The 21,402-nt window shown below is 48.4% G+C and overlaps 2 protein-coding genes across 3 annotated transcripts in view; both read left to right on the top strand.

Moving 5' to 3' along the window:
• The window catches only part of LOC132480131 (neurotrophin receptor-interacting factor homolog), a 69,573-nt gene that overhangs the window by 35,524 nt on the left and 12,647 nt on the right, over positions 1–21,402 (top strand). Inside the window, exon 10 of one of the 2 annotated variants that reach the window (XM_060084036.1) lies at positions 8,249–9,353. In XM_060084036.1, coding sequence (XP_059940019.1) covers positions 8,249–9,353 — 1,105 coding nt within the window. Of the gene's footprint in view, positions 1–8,248; positions 9,354–17,384; positions 17,550–21,402 lie in introns of those variants that run through there. The other variant, XM_060084037.1, reaches the window with a different exon arrangement.
• LOC132480154 (large ribosomal subunit protein eL32-like) lies at positions 10,889–11,538 on the top strand. The gene is made up of 2 exons (XM_060084092.1): positions 10,889–10,974; positions 11,194–11,538. The coding sequence occupies exons 1-2, from the start codon at positions 10,889–10,891 to the stop codon at positions 11,510–11,512; spliced, it is 405 nt and encodes a 134-aa protein (XP_059940075.1). The 3' UTR covers positions 11,513–11,538.

The raw sequence follows: 21,402 nt of genomic DNA, 5'->3' as shown, positions 1-21,402 counted from the left end.
TACCTTTTTGAGACAAAGGGTCATATATCAAGTGATGAATTGACAGTTTATGTAATCCAAAGCTGCAGTACAAAGCCAGTAGTGGGTCACTGTGACCCCTTACAAAGAAGGAAGTTTGTCTCCTAAGGAGATAGGGTTAATGAAGATACAGGATACACACTAAATGGGAGGGAAGAGACCCACACAAGCAGAGAAAAAGTTTATGTTTAAATTTTTCTTGTCGTAAAATATGAATTTTATTTCATCAAGTCTTTAGAGGCATGGCTGGATGTGAAGGAGGGAATGGCAGTGACAGGGAACCTGGGAGGGAGGTCTAGGCTGGACATAAAGCCTAGGGCAGCCCTTGAAACCCCACCCCCTCACAGGCAGGGAAAGAGGAAACTAGAAAAGGAAAGAGAAAGAGAGGCCACTAGAAAGAGGGACCCCTGCCAGACCAGCCCCCTCCTGGGTCCAGCATGAGGAAAAGAAGGGGAGTTTTATGTCCAACTATAACCAATATAATGAAATCTGCTGTGCGCCTACTGTGTGTCAGCACAATGTTAAGCAATTGTAAATGCAGCTCACATAATCATCACAGCAGCACCACAAGGCAGGGCCTGCTTTTCTCCCGGATGTCTAGAGATGAGGCTCAGAGAGGTTACGGAGGCCTGTTCAGAGTCCTACAGAGGCACGTGGTGGAACTAGGACTTTGAAAGCAGGCAGTCTGGGGCTTCCCTGGTGGCGCAGTGGTTGAGAGTCCACCTGCCGATGCAGGGGATACGGGTTCGTGCCCCGGTCTGGGAGGATCCCATATGCCGCGGAGCGGCTGGGCCTGTGAGCCATGGCCGCTGGGCCTGTGCGTCCGGGGCCTGTGCGTCCGGAGCCTGTGCTCCGCAACAGGAGAGGCCACAACAGTGAGAGGCCCGCGTACCACAAAAAAAAAAGCAGGCAGTCTGGCTGCAGAGGGGAGGTTTTCCCAGCCCTTACCCTGGGGTGTCTCCAGACTAGGAAGAAGAGAATCAGAGGGTAGAAATGGACACGGGTAGTAGGAGATTGCCCGTGGATGGATGGGAATGTCAGAACAAGGTAGCGTCATACATACAGAGTCTCCAGTGGCCTTCTTACGTGTGGTGAACATCTGTGTGTGTGCATGGTGTGGGTGTGCTTTTGGTACAGGCAGGGTGAGAGGGAGTCAAACATAGGGGTTTGGGGCAAGATCCGGGAGGATTTTTGCCTGGCTGTTTCAGTGGGACTGTCACGTGACTACAGCCAAGATACTAGATGGGCAGAGTATGGGAAGCCACGACAGTGGTGAGTAAAGCAGGGGATAATAGGTGTGGCCCACGGGCAGTAGGGCAGCACCCAGCAGCTCCAGAAGGATGATACCCGCCTCGCAGAGTGCCCTTAGCTGTCCTGGTGATTTTCATAGCCTCCTTGTCCCCATCCCCCACCTCCATTTTTAGAAACCAGCTGATGTTTCATTGGGATATTTTTAAATTGTATGATTAATTGTTTTGACCCTGCCTCCACTTCTCTCTATTTAGTATCTTGAAATAAGAAGAAAAACTGGTCCCTGCCTTATCTGAGTGTTGAAGGACTGCTGTGTATCTTTGGGCTCATGGTTCAGACACCCCAGCATGTGCCTCAAGGCATTTACATTGAGCCTAGGGTAGCCCAGGCCCGGACCCAGGCAGACTGGCCCTCTCCACAACTGGAAAGCTGGCTCGGCCACCTCAGCTGACCTCAGAGCTTTGAACAGGGAGAACACGTGGTCAGAGCCCCGCCTCCCTGCCCCTCACTCCCCAAGGGATGGTCCTCAGCTGGCATTAGCCACCCTCTCCTTTGGGGATGGGAATGGACTCAGGAGCGTGGAGATACTTAGGTGGGGCCGAATCCCTAATTGTTCCCCCAACCCCAGCCCTGCCTTCTGAGGACCTCTATCCTCTTCAGGACAGCTTCTCCAGGTATGAGGAGGAAATGGAGGCATATACTCAGCAGATCCTGTCTCAGGTGAGTTGGGGACCTTCACTTTCATTGCCTTAGTCTCCTTGGCTGTAAAATGTGTCCAAGGATAACACCCAACTCCTCAGGCCAGCACACACGAGAGTTCTGTAATGCTGCCCTATGCCTTGGGGTGAAGTCTACAGGCTCCCTGCGTGAACAAGCCAGGAGCTTCACAAACCTGGTTCCCTGGGCCAGGTCTGTGCCTCAGACTTTTTATTTGTGGTTTTTGCTCAGTGGGCCCTTGAGGGCAGGCAGAGCTGAGCCTCCATAAACATGCAGGCACTCTGGGCCCATTGATCCTCGCTGAAACCACTCAGGAGGGCATCTGAGAGTGTCCCCATAAAAAGCCAGAGTCGCCCTTGGACAGCTCACGGTGCAGCACATGGTGGGTGGGGGCGGGTCCCTGACCTCCTTCAGGGTCCCAGCATCATACACTTGCCTGTGCTTCCTGGGTGCCAGGGGTCAGTTGCACTCATGTCCTGTGAGACTCCCTGGTGCAGGAGGCTGTCTTCATAGTCGCATCAGGGCAGCTCATGCTGAGAAGTTCAGGGACACGTCCAGGTGTCTAGCTAACAAGTCGTGAAGCAGAGGGGCCAACTTAGCCTGGCCCCCAAGGCCAGGGCATGTGGCCCCTTACGTCCTGGCCTCCCTTGAGCATAGGCTTGACCAGCCTTTTCTGTAAAGGGCCAGGTGGGAACTATTTTAGGTTCTTAAGGCCACATACAGCTTCTACCTCATGTTCTTTTTTTTTATGTGGTCCTTTAAAAACATAAAATCCTTTCTCAGCTCTATTAGTCTACTTGGGCTGCTGTAACACAATACCATCCGCTGGGTGGCTTGGACAACAGCCATTTGTTTTCTCACAGTTCTGGAGGCTGGAAGTTCAAAATCAGGGTGCTAGCAGGGTTGGTTTCTGGTGAGGACTCTTTCTGGCTTTCAGATGGTGCCTTCTCTATGTCTCCACATAGTAGGGAGAGAGAGAGGCCTCTGGTTTCTCCTCCTCCTCTTGTAAGGACACCAGTCCCATCACATTAGAGCCCTGCCCTATGACCTCCATTAGCATTAATTACTTCCGTAAAGGCCCTATCTCCAGATAAGTCACATTGTGGGGTAGGACTTCAACATGGGGATTCATGGGGAAACAATTCAGCTCATGGCATTAGCCTTCTAAAAACACACCGCAGCCCTGATTTGTCCCATGGGCCACTGTGTGCTGACCCCTGATTTAGAGCATCCTCTTTGACTGGCTTCCAATCTGTGATTTTGTAGAGAGGCTGGGGATGGGGATCTCCAAGAGGGGTCCCCGTTGTTTCCCAAAACAGAAAATCGGGATCACTGGTGTGACCAGCAGTAGATGAGATACCCAGGCAGAAATGAAAACGCCATGGACCTGAGTCTGGGACTGATCTGAGCAAGGGGTTCTCCCTCCCCGGTACTGTCCTGTCCCCCAACCCTCCTCGTCGAGAAAGCAGGGTCCCATGGTAACACCAGTGATGTTTCAGCCCCCTGTGAGCTTCAAGGACGTGGCTGTGACCTTCACATGGGAGGAGTGGGGACAGCTGGACCTGGCCCAGAGGATGCTGTACCGTGAGGTGACTCTGGAGACCTGCAGTCACCTGGTCTCCCTGGGTAAGGCAGGCACTGCCCATCGCAGAACCCAGAGTGCGGCTCATCTCAAGGGTGTGCCCAGGCTGGGCCAAAACGTGCTGGAAGTGGGTCCCTTTGAGATTTGGGTCCTGGTATTGCCGCTTATTCCACCTCCAGAGCAGGTCTGTAGCTTGTGGTTCAGGTAGTGGGAAATCTCCTTGGGAGGGTGTGGGGGCCCTCCTAGTCCATTCACGTCTGACCCCAGGGGTGAGGGCTGGGCCTGTCACCAAGCAGGAGACCAAGCCCTCTGTTTTTCCTCCATTGACCAGGGCTTCTGCTTTCAAAACCGGATGTGATCGCCCGACTGGAGCAAGGGGCGGACCCATGGAGGGTGGAGCAGGGACCTCCCCAAGGTGAGAACAGGCCAGCTGCCCAATGGTTAAGGTCCAAGGAGCAGGGAGGCCGTTTTCGGGGAGTTTGCTCAGGTGTTCTCTGCTGCCTCCTCGTGTCCAACAAGGCAGCTATGTTCTCATCCACATCAGCCTGTCTCTGTGCCCAGCCCACCCACAGAGAACACTTGTTGCTGTCGTCAGGACATGTCTCACACATGGGTTCATTTCTGTCCCCGTCTTCCTCTGGTCTTCACCCCTCTGCTGCTGCATCTCATTCCCATGTCCTCATGCCCCCTCTTTTCCTCCATCCTCTCATCCTGACTTCTACCCAGGGTGGAAGCTCCTCAGCCCTCCCCTTCAGGCTGGTCTTTGCTCTGCCATTTGGGTGATCAGCCCTCCTCCATGTTGGACGTACCCATGTCTTCAAGATGATCCCAAGGTGTGGTAAAAACTTGTGCATCCAAGCCTTCCAGAAGGATTCCTACTAAATCTTCCTGGACCTGCTTTCCCACCTCCCCTCATCCCATAGGCCCACCTCCTACCCTGTGTGTCAGCCTAATTGGAATTATTTTTTCCTTTTCTTTTTTTCTTTTAGAGCTGTATCAAAATACAGTTTACACACCTTACAATTCACCCATTTAAAGTATGCAAAGACTCTTAGTATATTCGCAGCATGTGTATCCATCACCACGATCTATTTTAGAACATGTTCATCATACTGACTAATTGGGCTGCTTCTGATCTTCTGTTGTTTTGTTTTAATTCATAGACTTTATTTTCTTATTTTATTTATTTATTTATTTAGCTACGCCGCTTCTTAGTTGCGGCATGTGGGATCTTTAGTCACGGCATGAGAACTCTTAGTTGCGGCACATGGGATCTAGTTCCCCGACCAGGGATCAAACCCCAGCCCCCTGCATTGGGAGCACGGAGTCTTAGCCACTGGACCACCAGGAAAGTCCCCATTGATAGACTTTATTTTTTAGAGCAGGTTCATGCTTACAGAATGTACGGAGTTCCCATAGACCACCCCACCCCACACAGGTTCCCCTATTATTAATGTCTTGCATTCTTAGGCACATTTGTTACAGTCGGTGAGCTTATATTGATACATTATTATCAACAGAGATCAACAGTTTACATTAGGTTCACTGTGGTGGTGTACGTTCTGTGGGTTTGGACAAATATATAATGTTATATGTGCACCACTATAGTATCGTACAGAGTAGTTCCACTGCGCTAAAAATCCTCTGTGCTCCACCTAGTCACCCTCCCTCCACCCTAACGCCTGGTAACCACTGATTATTTTACTGTCTCTGTAGTTTTACCTTTTCCAGAATATCATATAGTTGTAATCATGCAGTATGTGTTCTTTGCTGAGTGGCTGCTTTCATTTAGCAATAAGCAACATGTTTGTCCTTTATACCACCTTGCCCCAGCCTGGAGGTGTTTAATTTATCTCATGTGTTCCTGCGCCTTTTTACTCTTACTCTCTTGCCTGCAGCTTCTGTTATTTCTTACTTCTGAACTCTTACCTACTTTTACTTACCCTTGGTTCTCAAATGACATCATTCTGAATCTAGTTTACCAACAGTGTCTTTCTTCTCTTCTGTCATAGGCGTTACTTTCTTGCTGACCCGCACAATCTGTCTTCCTCATTTCAAGATCTTGGTGCAGATGCTACTGTAGAATTTTAACCTCCTTTGCCCAGTTTCCAACAGCCAGGCACATCTTGGACATACCTTAGCCACTCGAAGATTTCTTTCCTTTCCTCCTCCAAATACCCTTTCACTCCCCTTCATGGGGCTGTTGTTTCATTTGAAAAGTTCTCATCATCAGAGATTCCAAGTCAGCACCCCAAAGGAACACAGCAGAGTCTTGGGAAGGAGAACAGTGCTGGTCGTGGGAGGGGTTGGGCATAGATAAGGACCTTCCCCATGAGGGAAAGAAGGTCTTTGTTGGGCAGAAGGGAAACGTCCTCCTGGAAGTCAAAGGATAGCCGAGAGTGTAGGTCATACTTTGCCAAATGGAGGATACTTATCTCCTTGGCAGGCATAGGGAGAGAAGCATGGGACCCTGGGCAAAGTCCTTGCTATTACTGGATGTGGGTGGCTACCTGACTGCAAAGGACAGTATGTGGGCAAAGTGACAAGTAAAAAGGGAAACCTGGAGGATGCAGGTGAGGATCATGAGCTGGCAGCCTGTGGCAGTCTTCATTAAAGGCCCACTATCTTCAACAGGCAGAGGAATCCCCTTTAGAACAATAATAAGGGTGATGACATCAATAGTACCGTGTATAGCAGTGCACCGTGTGCCAGACACTGTGTGAGGCTCATGTGCTGATTCGTTTACGCCTCAAAGTAACCCTTGTTAGCTAAGCATTCGTATTCCTAGCTTACTGCCAAGGAAATCGAGCCTCAGAAGTCGCCAGCTGGCAGAGTCCACCTGTGGCCCAGTCTGGCCAAGCACCCTGCTTCAGGGACCACAGCACTTTTCTGGGGAGTCTGTGACATCAATTCTGGAGTGGTTAAAGGGCCTTTTTTTCCCTCTGTGGGCTGCCTGAAGTGATGGTAGAAATGGTGCATTAAGAATATTAAATTAGTGTTGGTATTTGGGATCTTGTTTCAAGATCCAGCACCAGGAAGTGGATAGACTAAGATTGTGGATCATACGGTTGAGGTACATGTTAAGATCCTGTTTCCTGTGACTGCTATTACAGATTACCAACTTGGTGGCTTAAAACAACACAAATTGATTCTCCCACAGTTCTGGAGGCTACAAGTCCAAAATCAGTATCATTGAGTTCAAATCAAAGTGCAGCAGGGCCATGCCCCCTCCAGAGGCTCCAGTAGGGAATCCATTCCTTGTCTCTTCCAGGTTCTGGTGGCTGTGGGATTCCTTAGTCTCTGCCCACATCACTTCAGTCTTTAAGGCCAACACCTTCAGATCTCTTTGCTCTGTGTTCAGAATGCTTTCTCTGTGTGGATCAAATCTCCTTCTGCCTCCCTCATATAAGGACACTTGTGATAATATTTGGGGCCCATCCAGATAATCTCCCCATCTCAAATCCTTAACACACCTGTAAAGATCCTTTTTCCAAATAAGGTGTCATGTTGACAGGTCCCAGCAAAGAGAACGTAGGTATCTGTTGTGGTGATCGAGGGCTTTATACCTTCAGACCCAAATGTTTTGTGTGAATTTCTCCTTTAAGCGTCACCCTTCCCTGCTTAGTTTATGCCTCTGCTCCCTCTTTGGGGACCAGTCCTCCTGAGTCATCTCTTCATTATCTTTGCTTGCATTTTTGTATTTTACCACTGATTTCCTCTTTGCTGAGCCATCCCTTCCTTTCACACCCTGCATGAAATTACAGTCCCTGGATTAGAAACAAACCCAGAGATACCTCTCATACTTGGTGGTCTCCTTCATCCCACTCTCCCCTTCTAATGCCTCTCCAGTAATTCAGGCAATTTGGATTTCTTTCAGACTGGAAGACTACACTTGAAAAGAAAGAATCAGCTTCTGAAGAGGGTATTGCTGTGGAAGAGCCATCTCACCACATGGAAATGAAACACTGTGTACAGGAGGAGGGCCCCTGGTTGGTGTCATTAGGAGAAGTGCAGCATTGGAGGGACCAGCTAGGGAAACACCAGGAGGACTCTCTGAGTCAAACAGTACTTACCTCAGAGAGACTTTTAGCTCAAGGGGGTAGTTACCTGAGTCTAAGCCTTCTGCCTCCAACATTACCCACAAGAACACATTTCCATAAGCTCAACTCACAGGTTAAAAGGTTGAAACAGAACTCGGTTTTCATTAATCATCAGAAAAACTGGGCTGATCTGAAGTCCTGTGAAGATCATCAAAGTGCTAGAGCCTTCTGTCAGAGCATTTACTGGAATAAAATTGCAAATGTTGAAACGGGAAATAAAAAACCTTATGATTATACTGTCAGTAGTGACTCTTTCAACTGTGGTACCTCCCTTCATTTTCTTAATAGAATTTTTTCAGCAGAGAATGGCAGTGACAGTACGGACGATGGAAACAGCATTAACCATAGCATGTCTCTGCATGAACACAAGCCAGTGGATTTTGGAGAAGGTCAGTACGAGTGCGATGAATGCCTTGTACAAACCGAAATAAGTGATCCTGGAGAGGCACCATTCAGATGTGAGGAGGACTGTGGTGCCTTCCATGTGGCCTCATCTTTTCCTGACTGTGACATCATTCAGACTGGAAAGAAGTCATATGCATGTAATCAGTGTGCAAAATCTTTCAGCTGTTGCTCTAAGCTTGTTGTACACAAGAGAACACACACAGGAGAAAAGCCATATGAATGTACTCGGTGTGGGAAGTCTTTCAGCCAGAGCTATGACCTGGTTGTACACCAAAGAACTCACACTGGAGAAAAGCCCTATGAATGCAGCCAGTGTGGGAAATCCTTCACCCAAAGTTCCAAACTTATTAGGCATCAACGAACTCACACTGGAGAAAAACCATATAAATGTCATGAATGTGGAAAATCTTTCAGGTGGAACTCTAACCTTACTGTTCATCAAAGAATTCATACTGGAGAGAAACCTTATGAGTGTGCTCATTGTGGAAAGTCCTTCAGTCAAAGCTCTGACTTTGTTGCACATAAAAGGACTCACACTGGAGAGAAACCCTATAAATGTAATCAGTGTGGAAAATCTTTCGTTCGAAGCACTCAGCTTATTAGGCATCTGCGAATTCACACTGGAGAGAAGCCATATAAATGCGATCAGTGTGACAAAGCCTTCACTGGGAGCTCTCACCTTATTGAACATCAGAGAACTCATACTGGAGAGAAACCGTTTGAATGTAATCAGTGTGGGAAAGGCTTCACTGGGAGCTCTCACCTTCTTTCACATCAGAGAATTCATTCTGGAGAGAAACCGTATGAGTGTAATGACTGTGGGAAAGCTTTTCGGCAGCGATCTCAGCTTGTTGTGCATCAGCGAACACATACTGGAGAGAAACCTTATGAATGTCGTCATTGTGGAAAAGCATTCAGCCAGAGGTCTCCCCTCATTGTGCATCAGAGAATACACATTGGAGAGAAGCCCTATCAGTGTAACATGTGTGCTAAAGCCTTCAGTCAGAGGTCACGCCTTATTGAACATCAGAGAACACATACTGGAGAAAAACCCTATGAATGCATGGACTGTGGGAAAGCCTTCAATGATCGATCAACCCTTACAAAACACGAGAGAACACACACTGGGGAAAAACCCTATGAATGTAATCATTGTGAAAAGGCCTTCAGCCAGCGGTGTCAACTTACTAGGCATCAGAGCATCCATACTGGAGAGAAACCCTATGAATGTAATGAGTGTGGAAAAGCTTTCAGTTATAGTACATCCCTTACTCAACATGAGAAGACCCATGGGAGAGAAACCCTATGAATAATCAATACGGAAAAGCTCACTGCCAGACTTTCTTTACTAGACATCAGATGCCCAAGGTATGATTCTCAGAGTGTAGTCTAATGACCACATACATCAGAATTGCTTGGAGTGTGTGTGCTGAAACTGCATATTACCAAGCTTACCCTCATTTTACTACATCAGAATATCTAGCAGTAAAACCCAGGAGCCTGCAGTTTCCAGAAGGAGCACACGTGATTTGTATGTATACTAAAATTTATATACTTCTGCATTTAGGTCATGAATATGACCACTGATGAAAAACAGAGCTGTTAGCAGAAGTTAGAAAACTCAGAATGGAGCTCTACCCACCAGATAATCTTTTTAGTGCATACAGCCACCCAAACTCAATCAGACGTTGTCTCCACATTTATGGAAATGATGGGGAACTGAAAGATACTCTTTACACAGAGCCCCAAACACTCAACCTAAGAAGAAACCATTGCATGAGGAAGTTGGTGTTTGGAAATGAAATTTGAAGCCAGCCATGTTTAGTGTAAACCAGCAATTAAAAACACCAATTGGGGGCCTCCCTGGTGGCGCAGTGGTTGAGAGTCCGCCTGCCGATGCAGGGGACACGGGTTCGTGCCCCGGTCCCGGAGGATCCCACATGCCGCGGAGCGGCTGGGCCCGCGAGCCATGGCCGCGGAGCCTGTGTGTCCGGAGCCTGTGCTCCGCAACGGGAGAGGCCGCAGCAGTGAGAGGCCCGCGTACAGCAAAAAAAAAAAAAAAAAAAAACACCAATTGGGGAATTTTTTGGTGGTCCAATGTTTAGGACTTGGTCCTTTCACTGCCGGGGTCTGGGTTCTTTCAACGGTCAGGGAACAAAGATCCTGCTGCGTGGCATGGCAAAAATAAACAGAAAACAAATTGAAGGAAAACTAATGATGGGAAGTATTCTAAAATAATTTTTATTGGAATTAAAAGTAGACTGAATTTTTCAGGGACTGTGTCATGCTCTAATAAAGTTTGTTGCTCAGGTTGACTAATCAAAAGATATCAAGTGAAGTGAAAACTTCAAAACTCAAAACAGTATATACACAGAATGTTACAACATATAAAATCATGTGCACAGATGGTTGGTTAAGAAGGTCAACTCGGCAGCATGTTCAAAAAAAGGCTGAAGTGTAAATGGTGAAGCAAGTGGGAGAGGCCATTATTGGAGGTTTGAGCAAGGTGAAAGCAGGTGAGAGCATCGCCTGGAGATGCAGAGTGGAAGAGGCTGTAGCTAGGAACTTGCAAAGGGAGCTGCAGGAGTGGAGGTCACAGCCCCCCTATCAGAGCTGTAGACTGACAAGTGGGGCAGGAAAGCAGGGTTCATTGAAGGTCTGTATGTGAAACTCCTAATTTGCTCTCCCTTCTCTTGCATTAAGTATCTGACCATGGGTAAGCAAAAAATATAGTAGAGAATGAATTATGTGCTATAAAAAGTCTGAGGTCCCCGGCGCTGCCTACGGAGGTGGCCGCCATCTCTTACTCGGCATCATGGCTACCCCCAGACCCCTGATGAAGCCCAAGATCATCAAAAAGAGGACCAAGAAGTTCATCCGGCACCAGTCAGACCAATATGTCAAAATTAAGCGGGGGCTTCCCTGGTGGCGCAGTGGTTGAGAGTCCGCCTGCCGATGCAGGGGACATGGGTTCATGCCCCTGTCTGGGAAGATCCCACATGCCACGGAGCGGCGGGGCCCATGAGCCATGGCCGCTGAGCCTGCGCATCCGGAGCCTGTGCTCTGCAATGGGAGAGGCCACAACAGTGAGAGGCCCGCGTACCACAAAAAAAAAAAAAAAAAAATTAAGCGGAACTGGCGGAAACCCAGAGGCATTGACAACAGGGTGCACGGGAGATTCAAGGGCCAGATCTTGATGCCCAACATCGGTTACTGGAGCAACAAGAAAACAAAGCACATGCTGCCCAGTGGCTTCTGGAAGTTCCTGGTCCACAACATCAAGGAGCTTGAAGTGCTGCTGATGTGCAACAAGTCTTACTGTGCTGAGATTGCGCACAACATCTCCAAGAACCGCAAAGCCATTGTGGAGAGAGCAGCCCAGCTGGCCATCAGAGTCACCAATCCCAACACCAGGCTGTGCAGCAAAGAAAATGAATAGACAGCTCGTGTGCACGTTTTGTTTAATAAAACCATAAAACGGCCCCCCAAAAAAAGTCTGAGGGACTAGGGAATCTGGTGTATTATGCTCCAGAACAAGTGCTGCCTTATTTTGGCATTTCAAGGACGTTCATCCTAACAGCTGGTTCTTACCCTTTTAATCCTAAAGCAAAGTGTGCCATTAAACCAGCCCCACCCGTCTGTGGAGCTTCCCCTCTGCTTTCTGATAGCTTCTTCAATATCATGAGAGCTAGGGAGTGAAAGATTAAGAAAGCCTCCAACGTGAATGAAAAAATATCTGGGGCTTCCCTGGTGGTGCTGTGGTTAAGAATCCGCCTGCCAATGCAGGGGACGTGGGTTCGAGCCCTGGTCTGGGAAGATCCCACATGCCGCAGAGCAGCTAAGCCCGTGTGCCACAACTACTGAGCCTGCACTCTAGAGCCCGCGAGCCACAACTACTGAAGCCCACGCACCTAGAGCCTGTGACCCGCAACAAGAGAAGCCACCGCAGTGAGGAGCTCCTGCTCGCCACAATTAGAGAAAGCCCACGCACAGCAACGAAGACCCAACGCAGCCAAAAATAAATAAATAAAATTATTTCTTTAAATCTAAAATAAAACAGGAAAAAAAGGCAAAAGAGGAGAGATATTCAGGAGAAATAAATATTTTATATGTTTTATTCTAGGAGTGAGTCAAGAAATAATTGCAAATGAAAAATAAACCCAAGATGCTCTTTTAAAAAGAACAGACTTCCTGAAATTAAAAGTAAGACTGTTGGGCCAAAAAGAAAAGAAAAGAAAGAAAGAAAAAGGGAAACTTCTCCAGAGCTGAAAGATCTTCAGATCATGGATAAATCCATGCAGCATGAGAAATTGAGAACACAATTAAAAAGACCTCACAGACTGGGACTTCCCAGGTGGTGCAGTGGTTAAGAATCCGCCTGCCAATGCAGGCGACACAGGTTCGAGCCCTGGTCCGGGAAGATCCCTCATGCCACAGAGCAACTAAGCCCGTGCACCACAACTACTGAGCCTGCACTCTAGAGCCCGGGAGCCACAACTACTGAAGCCCGTGTTCCTAGAGCCTGTGCACCGCAACAAGAGAAGCCACCATGAGGAGCCCACGCACCACAACAAAAGAGTAGCCCCTGCTTGCCACAACTAGAGAAAGCCCGTGCAGCAACAAAGACCCAAGACAGCCACACACACACACACACACACACGCACACATAAAATCACAGAAACTTCTGGAAAGAATTTTGAAAGTAGAAAAGGAATATTTTTTAAGAAAAGAATGTTTCTTCTAATTTAAAAAAAGTTAATCAGAGACTTCAAAGTAAGCAAATTATTCAATAAAATGTACAGATTGTACAAGACAATTGCAGTCCAAATGTGAAGCAAATTTTTTAATATAAATTTATTTACTTTTGGCTGCATTGGGTCTTCAATGCTGCACCTGGGCTTTCTCTATTTAAGGCGAATGGGGCCTACTCTTCGTTGCGGTGCATGGGCTTCTCATTGCCATGGCTTCTCTTGTTGGGGAGCACGGGCTCTGGGCTCACGGGCTTCAGTAGTTCTGGCACTCGGGCTCAGGAGTTGTGGCTCTCGGGCTCTAGAGCACAGGCTCAGTAGTTGTGGCGCACGAGCTTAGTTGCTCTGCGGCATGTGGGATCTTCCCAGAACAGGGCTTGAACCTGTGTCCCCCGCGTTGGCAGGTGGATTCTTAACCACTGCGCCACCAGGAAAGCCCCTGAAGCAAACTTTAGAAAGGAGTATTCATTTGACCCTCGTGTTAATAATTCTTCCTGGAAGAGGCAGAGGACTCAGGAAATCGGAAAACAAGGGGGAAACAGACTTGTGTTGATGGGCCGTCACTGAACAGTGTCTGCATAGCTCCGAGAGAAACAGTAGATACTGTTCATTTTTAGTTTTCAATTTTAGGAAGAAACCCAGATCTGTGACACAATAGATTTCATAATGGCAACAGAGTGGCGTGCCATTGTTCCCAGTCCTGTCACCAATAGTCATGGCCCAGCCTGTGACTGTTACAAAGTAGAAAGGGGGAGAGAAGTAGAAAGGAGGGAGTGTATCCCCGTATCATCATCTTAGGAAGCGGGCTTTAAAATACAATACTTTAGCTTACTTAGGAGACCAAAACTAGAGCTCAAAACAGTAATATGACAAAAAGTTGGAAGCAAATAGAAGAGCAGCGATGTGAGTCAAATCTAAATTCCTCATCAGAGCAGGAAGCCAGTAAAGTCTATAGACTGAAAGATCAGAATTGCAGAGGTGGCCTCAGGAAGAACCAGAATAGAAATGGCTGAAAGTGGTTGATGGGATTTGTGACTGTTGGGTAAGGTGGGGCAGGAGACAACTGCTTTCCATTTTAAACCTGTAGTGTTTTATTCCCTGGTGGTACACTTCTTACTTGGGTAACATTATTTCAAATGTGTATGTATAGGTGAGCAAAACTACAGTGCATGAAGACATCTGCAGTTGATTTGGGAGTTATGTACACGTTTCCTTTTGATTCAGTGTCACTTGTAAATTGAAGATTAAAGAAGCAAGAGCTTAAAGAAAAGATGTCAGGCTCTTCTGTTTTGCCAATCAGAGTTGATTCCAGTAGAGCAGGAAGGCTCCATGGCTTCTTAGAATTCCTTGGAGTCCTTTTAAGGCTCTAAGACTTTATTTTCTAGAAGCCTTATCACCAGGAAGTCAGTGGGCCCCAGAGAGGTGCTGGTATCCTGTGACACCTGGGTGGACAAGACAGGTGTGTGAATTTGTATAACCACCACATAATGTACTCCCCCAAGGTCACTCTGGCAGTTACCTGGTATTTACTTTCCATAAGACCCTATAAGTAATGGCCCACATGATTCATATGAGACTCAGAGTTCGAGACAGGAAATGCCTTCCTACAGTGGCCGGGACAGAACAGAGGGCACTTTGCTGCCCGGTCAAGCAGTTGGTCCTGCTGCTGAGACCAACCTTATGTAGCTTTCAGAAGATGCTGGGGCCTGGGAGGAAGGACTTGCGCAATGGATCTAGCAAAGTGAGTGTTGTTTGACGATTCTTGTTGACCAAACACCTGAGATACATTTCCATTCAGCAAGTCTTAAAAGTAGCCTTGTTCAGTAAAGGCACTATTTAGGGACTCAGTACGGAAGATGCGTGTGATGCCGCAGTGCCCTGAAGTCCTTCTTCCTAAGATGGGGACGCCACACAGGAGCATAGGGGTTATGGGTTCCTGGAGACCACACCCTGTGGGAATCACACAAGAAGGATGCATGTAGGGGGCTGGGGGAGATGGAAGACAGAAGTTGCTGTGTACACCGTGAGTGCTTCAGGCCCTGCTCTGAGAGGGGTTCTACCCTTTCATAAATCGGAAACCGGAGGCTCTTAAGGACCCAAGAAGTGGGCTCACTTGAAATAGGAACCTGAGACCTTTCTGCCCAAATGATTCTCATACCCAGTGGTTCCAAATCAAAACGTACATAAGACACACCTGAAAGGAAGTGTTAGAATTACAGCTATTGGACCCATCTTAACATGTTGTAAAGAGTAATCTCAGGCTCCCCTGGTGGCTCAGTGGTTGACAGTCCTCCTGCCGATGCAGGGGACACGGGTTCGTGCCCCAGTCTGGGAAGATCCCATATGCCGCGGAGTGGCTAGGCCTGTGAGCCATGGCCACTGAGCCTGCGCGTCCGGAGCCTGTGCTCCGCAATGGGAGAGGCCACAACAGTGAGAGGCCCGCGTACCGCAAAAAAAAAAAAAAAAAAAAAAAGGTAATCTCAAAATTGTATATCCATGTATCTATTTCCTCTTTGTTGGTTTCACTTACATTTGTGGCTTAATTTTTAGAAGACCTTAAACAGATACCACACCTGTGTTACATGTGACCCAGGGGCTCCTTTTAACAGAAATCCATTCTCCCTGCCCACCCCCACCCCTGCTTTTTAAAACACAGATACCAAAATAATCATAATGTATTTTTGATACAACCAGTAGTGAATCTATTGGTGGCCCACAAGACCACTCCCACATCTAGAGATTTTTCTAGAATTCATGGGGCTCAGCATCTAACTGTATTCACGGCTGAGATTTACGGTAGTGGTGTACTAAGGATACACAGTTGTTGGGACTTCCTTGGTGGTCCAGTGGGTAAATCTGTGTGCTCCCAATGCAGGGGGACCAGATGCAATCCCTGGTCGGGGAACTAGATCCCACATGCCATGTGGCACAGCCAAAAACTTAAGAATAAAAATAAAGGATACGGGGCTTCCCTGGTGGCGCAGTGGTTAAGAATCCGCCTGCCAATGCAGGAGACACGGGTTCGAGCTCTGGTCCAGGAAGATCCCACATGCCGCGTAGCAACTAAGCCCGTGCGCCACAACTACTGAGCCTGCGAGCCACAACTACTGAAGCCCACGCACTTAGAGCCCGTGCTCCTCAACAAGAGAAGCCACCAAAGAAGCCCGCGCACCACAACAAAGAGTAGCCCCCATTCGCCACTACTGGAGAAAGCCAGCGCGCAGCAACGAAGACCCAACACAGCCAAAAATAAAATAAATAAATTTATATATTAAAAAAACTTTAAATAAATAAAGAGCTGTTCCAAGGAGAAGATAATAGACTCAACACCCCACCACCACCTTCTCCACCCTCTGGGGAGCTGCTGCTAAGGGGAAGGCAATAGATCCTCCTGGGACCTTCTCTGCCCACGGAGAAAGGATACCACCAGGAAATTTTGTTGGGCTCCCAGCAGAAGCCAGATTCGGTCTGGAGGCTGTCTGATCCGTGGTTCCCACAGCCACGGTGAGTGGTGAGTGAACACATGTTCCTCCTGGCACCGCAGGCCTGGTGGGGTTGGGTCCTGGGTGGGATTGCAGGGGAGATGCCCAGCAGATTGCAGAGCGGTGGTTGGACTGAAGCGGAGAGACGCAGGAGCAGCAAAGGGATGACAGGGATGGGAGTGAGTGCGGAAACTGCGCGCCCCTTGGAAGCCGGCTGCCCCATCCCCGAGGCTGCCCCATCCCCGCAGTGATCACGGTCGTTCACCCTTTTATCATGTTTGTGGTTTACTGTTTGTCTCTCCCCACTATACCAACAGCCCCGTGGGGGTGGGCGAGTATCTCTGTTCTCTGCCTTGCTGTCCCTGGTTCCTAGCACACAGTACATGATCAAATAAATATTTGTTCTGGTTCGACTGCATCCTGGTGAACATCTGCTTTTCCTTTCTTCTTTTCTAATAAACTTTTTAATGGACTCTAACAGAACCACAGATATGACCCTTCACAAAGGAATACCCCAAATCGAGAAACAGAACATGATCAGCTCTCAGAACCCGCCTGTGCCCCCTCTGGGCCACTAGCCCCCTAAACCTATTCTATTAACAAAATCTTTAAACGTTCATGTAATTGTAAAGCATCGAAATATTTTAAGCACAACGTCAGTATACGATCCACAGACAAACAAGGAAAGCCCCAGGCCTCCTCCTGCGCCTTTCCAGCTGGGAAGAGCAGGCCCAGATTTCAACCCGGGCCGTGGCATTCCAGGTTGCAGACTGGCTTTCCGATGCCAGGCCACTGGGCGCAGACTGGCGTTTGGAAGCGGGGCCGCAGGGCGCGGACTAGCATTTGGTCTGGGAGAACGATTCCCCCACCATCGGGTCCGCAACACCATAGCGACTGGCACTGGACCCCCGCCCGCCTAGGCCCACAGCGGCGGCCTGAGGGGCCCCATTGGCCGAAGGGCAAGCGAGAGGAAGCCCCCATTGGTCGAAGGCTCGATGAACGAAGGCTTTCATTGGTCGGGGCTGCAGCGCGCTGCACAGCCTTCTGGGAGCTGTAGTTGCAGCGTCGCCGGCGCGGCCGCCATTGTCCGGCGGGCGGCGAGTCCCGCGGTCCCTGTAGCGTGTGGGGCTCTCTGGTTCAGGATCACTTCGGGCGCCTGTCCTCGACCTGTCGGCCCAGGATGGACCCCGAGGAGGAAGCGGCGGCACTGGCGATGGCTACGGGGCTGCCGGCGGAACGGCTCCAGGTACGGCGGAACAATAACAGTAACAATAACAACGACGGCAGCGGGCCCCAGGCCGGGCATCTCCCTCAGATACTGACCCTTTACCCCTCGCAGCGCACGGTGAGCAGGGTCGGGCGTTATCCCCTGGTCATCCGGGGAGACTGAAGCCCAGGTCGGGCGCCCCGACTAGCCCAGGTGGTGAGGGGTGGTGTCGGGAATAGAACCCAGGCCTTCCAGTCCCCGATTGCGCATGCTCCGCAAGTCCCCCCGCCTTTCTGTCCCGGCCTAGAACTTGGGGTCATTCCCGAGGACCGGGCTGGCCCCGCCCCGAAGGCCGACCACCGTGAGGATGGGTAATAGTAACTGGAGTAGAGATGCTTCAACATGCGGAGTCAACCGACACCCACCCAGAGCCCCGCTCCCCGAACCCCCTGGCCCGCGGACGGGGACAGCCTCTGGGGTGAGGACAGGTGACCACACACCGCGTTAATGGGGCGGGAGCGACCACCGGGTCTGACCCGTACGGGGCTGTGGGGGACTGCAGTACAGGGTAGTCTGCTTGCAAGGCCGTCTGGGAAGGCGCGTGATTCAAAGCTGCAGCCTTTCTAGACAAAGTGGCCTCTGTTCTCCATGTAGTGCTGACTCCACGCAGCAGGAACCAAAAGAAATTCATAATTCCTGAAGCTCCGGGTCTTTGAAATTACAGACTTTCTGTCTTTTTCTTGTTGTCTGCGGGGGGTTGCACTTATTTCACATTTGGTATGCAGAGTGAGACTCTTGACAATCCTAGGTGTGCATGTGTTCAGAGACGTGTTGTTGCAGATTGGCAGGAAATGCAACTACGCTTTAGTTTGCTTTTGCTGTGGATGGCAGGGAGTGAGCAGTGTCAAAGAATACCAGAGCTGGACAGTAGTTAAAGCAGTAAAAACAGATTTTATTCGGGAACTGTTGCAATAGGGGGAAAGAGACTTCAGTATAGAACTGGGCTCTATTCCGAATATAACAGGGAAAAGCGGGTATTTATAGTGGGGGGGGGCGGGGGTAATTCTTGTTAAACTGACTTAAAACAGGATTATTACTGAAGCACCCAAATGAGGGGATGTTATCTGGAGGATTTAGGGGGATGAGGACTTTGAAAAGATATCAAGAGTGGTCAGGTATGGAGGGTGGGATTCTGGCTAAATCAGTGGATTTTTGCTAAAACTGGGTGATGCAGAAACGGACACAGAAGCCCAGAAGTCAAAGCTTAGTTGGGAAGAGGGTTGTGAGGAGCCAGACTAAAGTTTGGTCAAGGAGTCTTTGTCAGCAGTGAGAGGCTTAAGAGAAAGTGTGTTCATTATCGGTTGCTGTGTAACAAATAATGAAAAACGTACAACAATAAATATGGTCTCAGTTTCTGATGATAGGAACCCTGGAATGACTTAGCTGGTGGTTCTGGCTTGGGCTCATGGCAGTCGAGGTGTCAGCCTGGACTGCTATCACCTGAGACTCGACTGGTCCTGGAGGATCCACCTCCAGGATGGCTCATCACATGACAGGCAGGAGGCCTCTGTTCCTTCTCATGTGGGCCTCTCTGTGGAGCTGCCTGGGCGGCCTCACAACATGGCACCTAGCTTCCCACAAAGTGAGTGATCCAGGAGGGAGCTATGTGGAAGCCACAATGTCTTATGACCTGGGGTCAGAATTCACACCCTACTATATCCTATTGGTTACATAAGTCACACTTGCTCGTATAGGAGGGGGCTACAAAGGGCTGGGGATCCTTGGGGGCCATCTTGGAGGCCAGCCACCACAGGAGGCGAGGGCCCGAAGTGGAGGGCTTTGAGGTCCAGTGTATTAGCGTCCTCTGGCTGCCATAACGTTACTACAGTTGTGGTGGCTTAAAATATATACATTTGTTCTTAGAGTTTTGGAGGTTAGAGGTGTGAAGTCACCTTCACTGGGCTGTGATCGACATGTGGGCAGATCCGCCCTTCCTGTCAAGGCTCTAGGGTAGAATCTGTTTCCTTGCCTTTTCCAGCTGTTAGAGCTGTAGACCTTGCATTCTTTGGCTCATAGCCCTTTGTCCATCTTCAAAGCCAGCAGCGTAGCATCTGCTTTAGTGGTCACGTTGTCTTCTGTAACTAACTCTGCTTCTGCCTTCCCTTCAGAAGAACATTTGTGATGGAATTTAGGGACCTCCTGGATAATCCAGGATAATCTCCCTATTTTTAAAATCCTTAATCACGTCCACAAAATCCCTTTTGCCATTTATGGTAACGTTCACATGTTCTAAGAACTAGGACCCAGATACCTTTGGGGGCCGTTTTTCAGCCAACCATAGCCAGGCTAAAAGGGGTCATCCTGTATCCAGAGATGGAAAGGAGCCATTCAAGTGTTTTAAGCAGGAATGGCATGGGTTTGAGAAAAAACATTCAGGCATCTGGGGGTTGGGGGTAGGAGAGACACTGAGAGCTAACTAAGGCACCGGGTTGGGGGGAGGATGGGGTCTGACAAAGCCCATTCTCTAGGTCCCAAGAGTGCAGAGGAGGAGGAGGTTTGCAGGGGTCTGAAGACCTGGTGGCTGGGCTGTCACTGGTAACCCATGCAGATTAGGTGGTGGTGGGTGGGGGCAGGAGGCACAGGGAGCATGTTGTCGGGATTGGAGGGCCTTCTGAGTGGGAGATGAGGATATGAGGACAGGAGCAGAGACCTCTGTTCCCAGCCAAAGGGTTCTGCATATTTGCTGCACAATTTTTGTCAGAGCCATATGCCACCTGTACTATATTTCTTTAATATCTTTAATGTTTTTAAATCTGACTGTTTTTCTTAAAAGAAAATACAATTTTAAAATTGAAGTATTTGGTATGTGATGTTGACTTGCATTTCCCTGGTGGTGAATGATGTTGAGCATCTTTTCATGTGTTTATTAGCTGTTTGTATATTCTTTTATATCTTCTTGAAGAAATACCTATATAGATCCTATGCCCATTTCCATTGGATTGTCTTTATTATTGAGTTTTAAGAGTTCTTTATATCTTGTGGATACAAGTCACTTATCAGATATATGATTTGCAGTTATCATCTCCCATCTTTTCACTTTCTTGATAATGTCCTTTGGAACACAAAAGTTTTTAATCTTGATGAAGTCCATTTTACTTATTTTTTTATTTTATTGCTGGTGCTTTTGCTGTTATATCTAAGAATCCTTTGCCAAATACAAAGTTATAAAGATTTAGCACTATGTTTTCCTCTAAGATTTTTTTAAAATATTTATTTATTTATTTTGGCTGCACTGGGTCTTCGTTGCAGCACGTGGGATCTTTGTTGCAGCATGCAGGATCTTTAGTTGCAGCATGTGGACTTCTTAGTTGCGACATACATGCAGGATGTAGTTCCTGGATCAGGGATCGAACCTGGGCCCCCCGCGTTGGAAGTGCAGAGTCTTACCCCCTGGACCGCCAGGGAAGTCCCTTCTTCTAAGAATTTAATAGTTTTAGCTCTTACATTTATGTCTTTGATGCATTTTGAGTTCAATTTTATATATTGTGTGAGGTAGGGGACCAACTTTATTCTTTCGCATGTGGCTATCCAGTTGCCCTGTCAGAAGTGTTGAACAGCCACTGAATCCCTATCACAGCTCCCAAGGAGTGATTCTTTGTAGACAAGGAAACAAGGAGGCAGAGGTGGGTACCTGCTCTCTGCCTCTCGAGGAGATGGCGGAGCCAAACCTTCAATCCAGCTTTGAATCATGGCCACAGCCAGCCCACAGAGGGTTTCATTTGTGGGAAACATTTTAAATACATTGCGTAAACTTACCAAAATTTAAAGTTTTCACTTCATAAAATGTGACCGAATTTTCAGCTTCTCACCAGAGATGGGGAGTTTTGACCAC

The sequence above is a fragment of the Mesoplodon densirostris genome, chromosome 19, assembly GCF_025265405.1.
Source record: "Mesoplodon densirostris isolate mMesDen1 chromosome 19, mMesDen1 primary haplotype, whole genome shotgun sequence".
NCBI classification, from domain to species: Eukaryota; Metazoa; Chordata; class Mammalia; order Artiodactyla; family Ziphiidae; genus Mesoplodon; species Mesoplodon densirostris.
The sequence above is the reverse complement of the archived record's forward strand: the minus strand, read 5'-3'. Positions and strand labels throughout refer to the sequence as shown.

What these genes read in the sequence shown, in the direction of transcription:
- LOC132480154 (XM_060084092.1), top strand. Translation starts at nt 10,889, where the DNA reads ATGGCTACCCCCAGACCCCTGATGAAGCCCAAGATCATCAAAAAGAGG. An exon ending in CACCAGTCAGACCAATATGT is followed by an intron (nt 10,975 to 11,193) that starts CAAAATTAAGCG and finishes AAAAAAAAAAAA; the next exon opens with AAAAATTAAGCGGAACTGGC.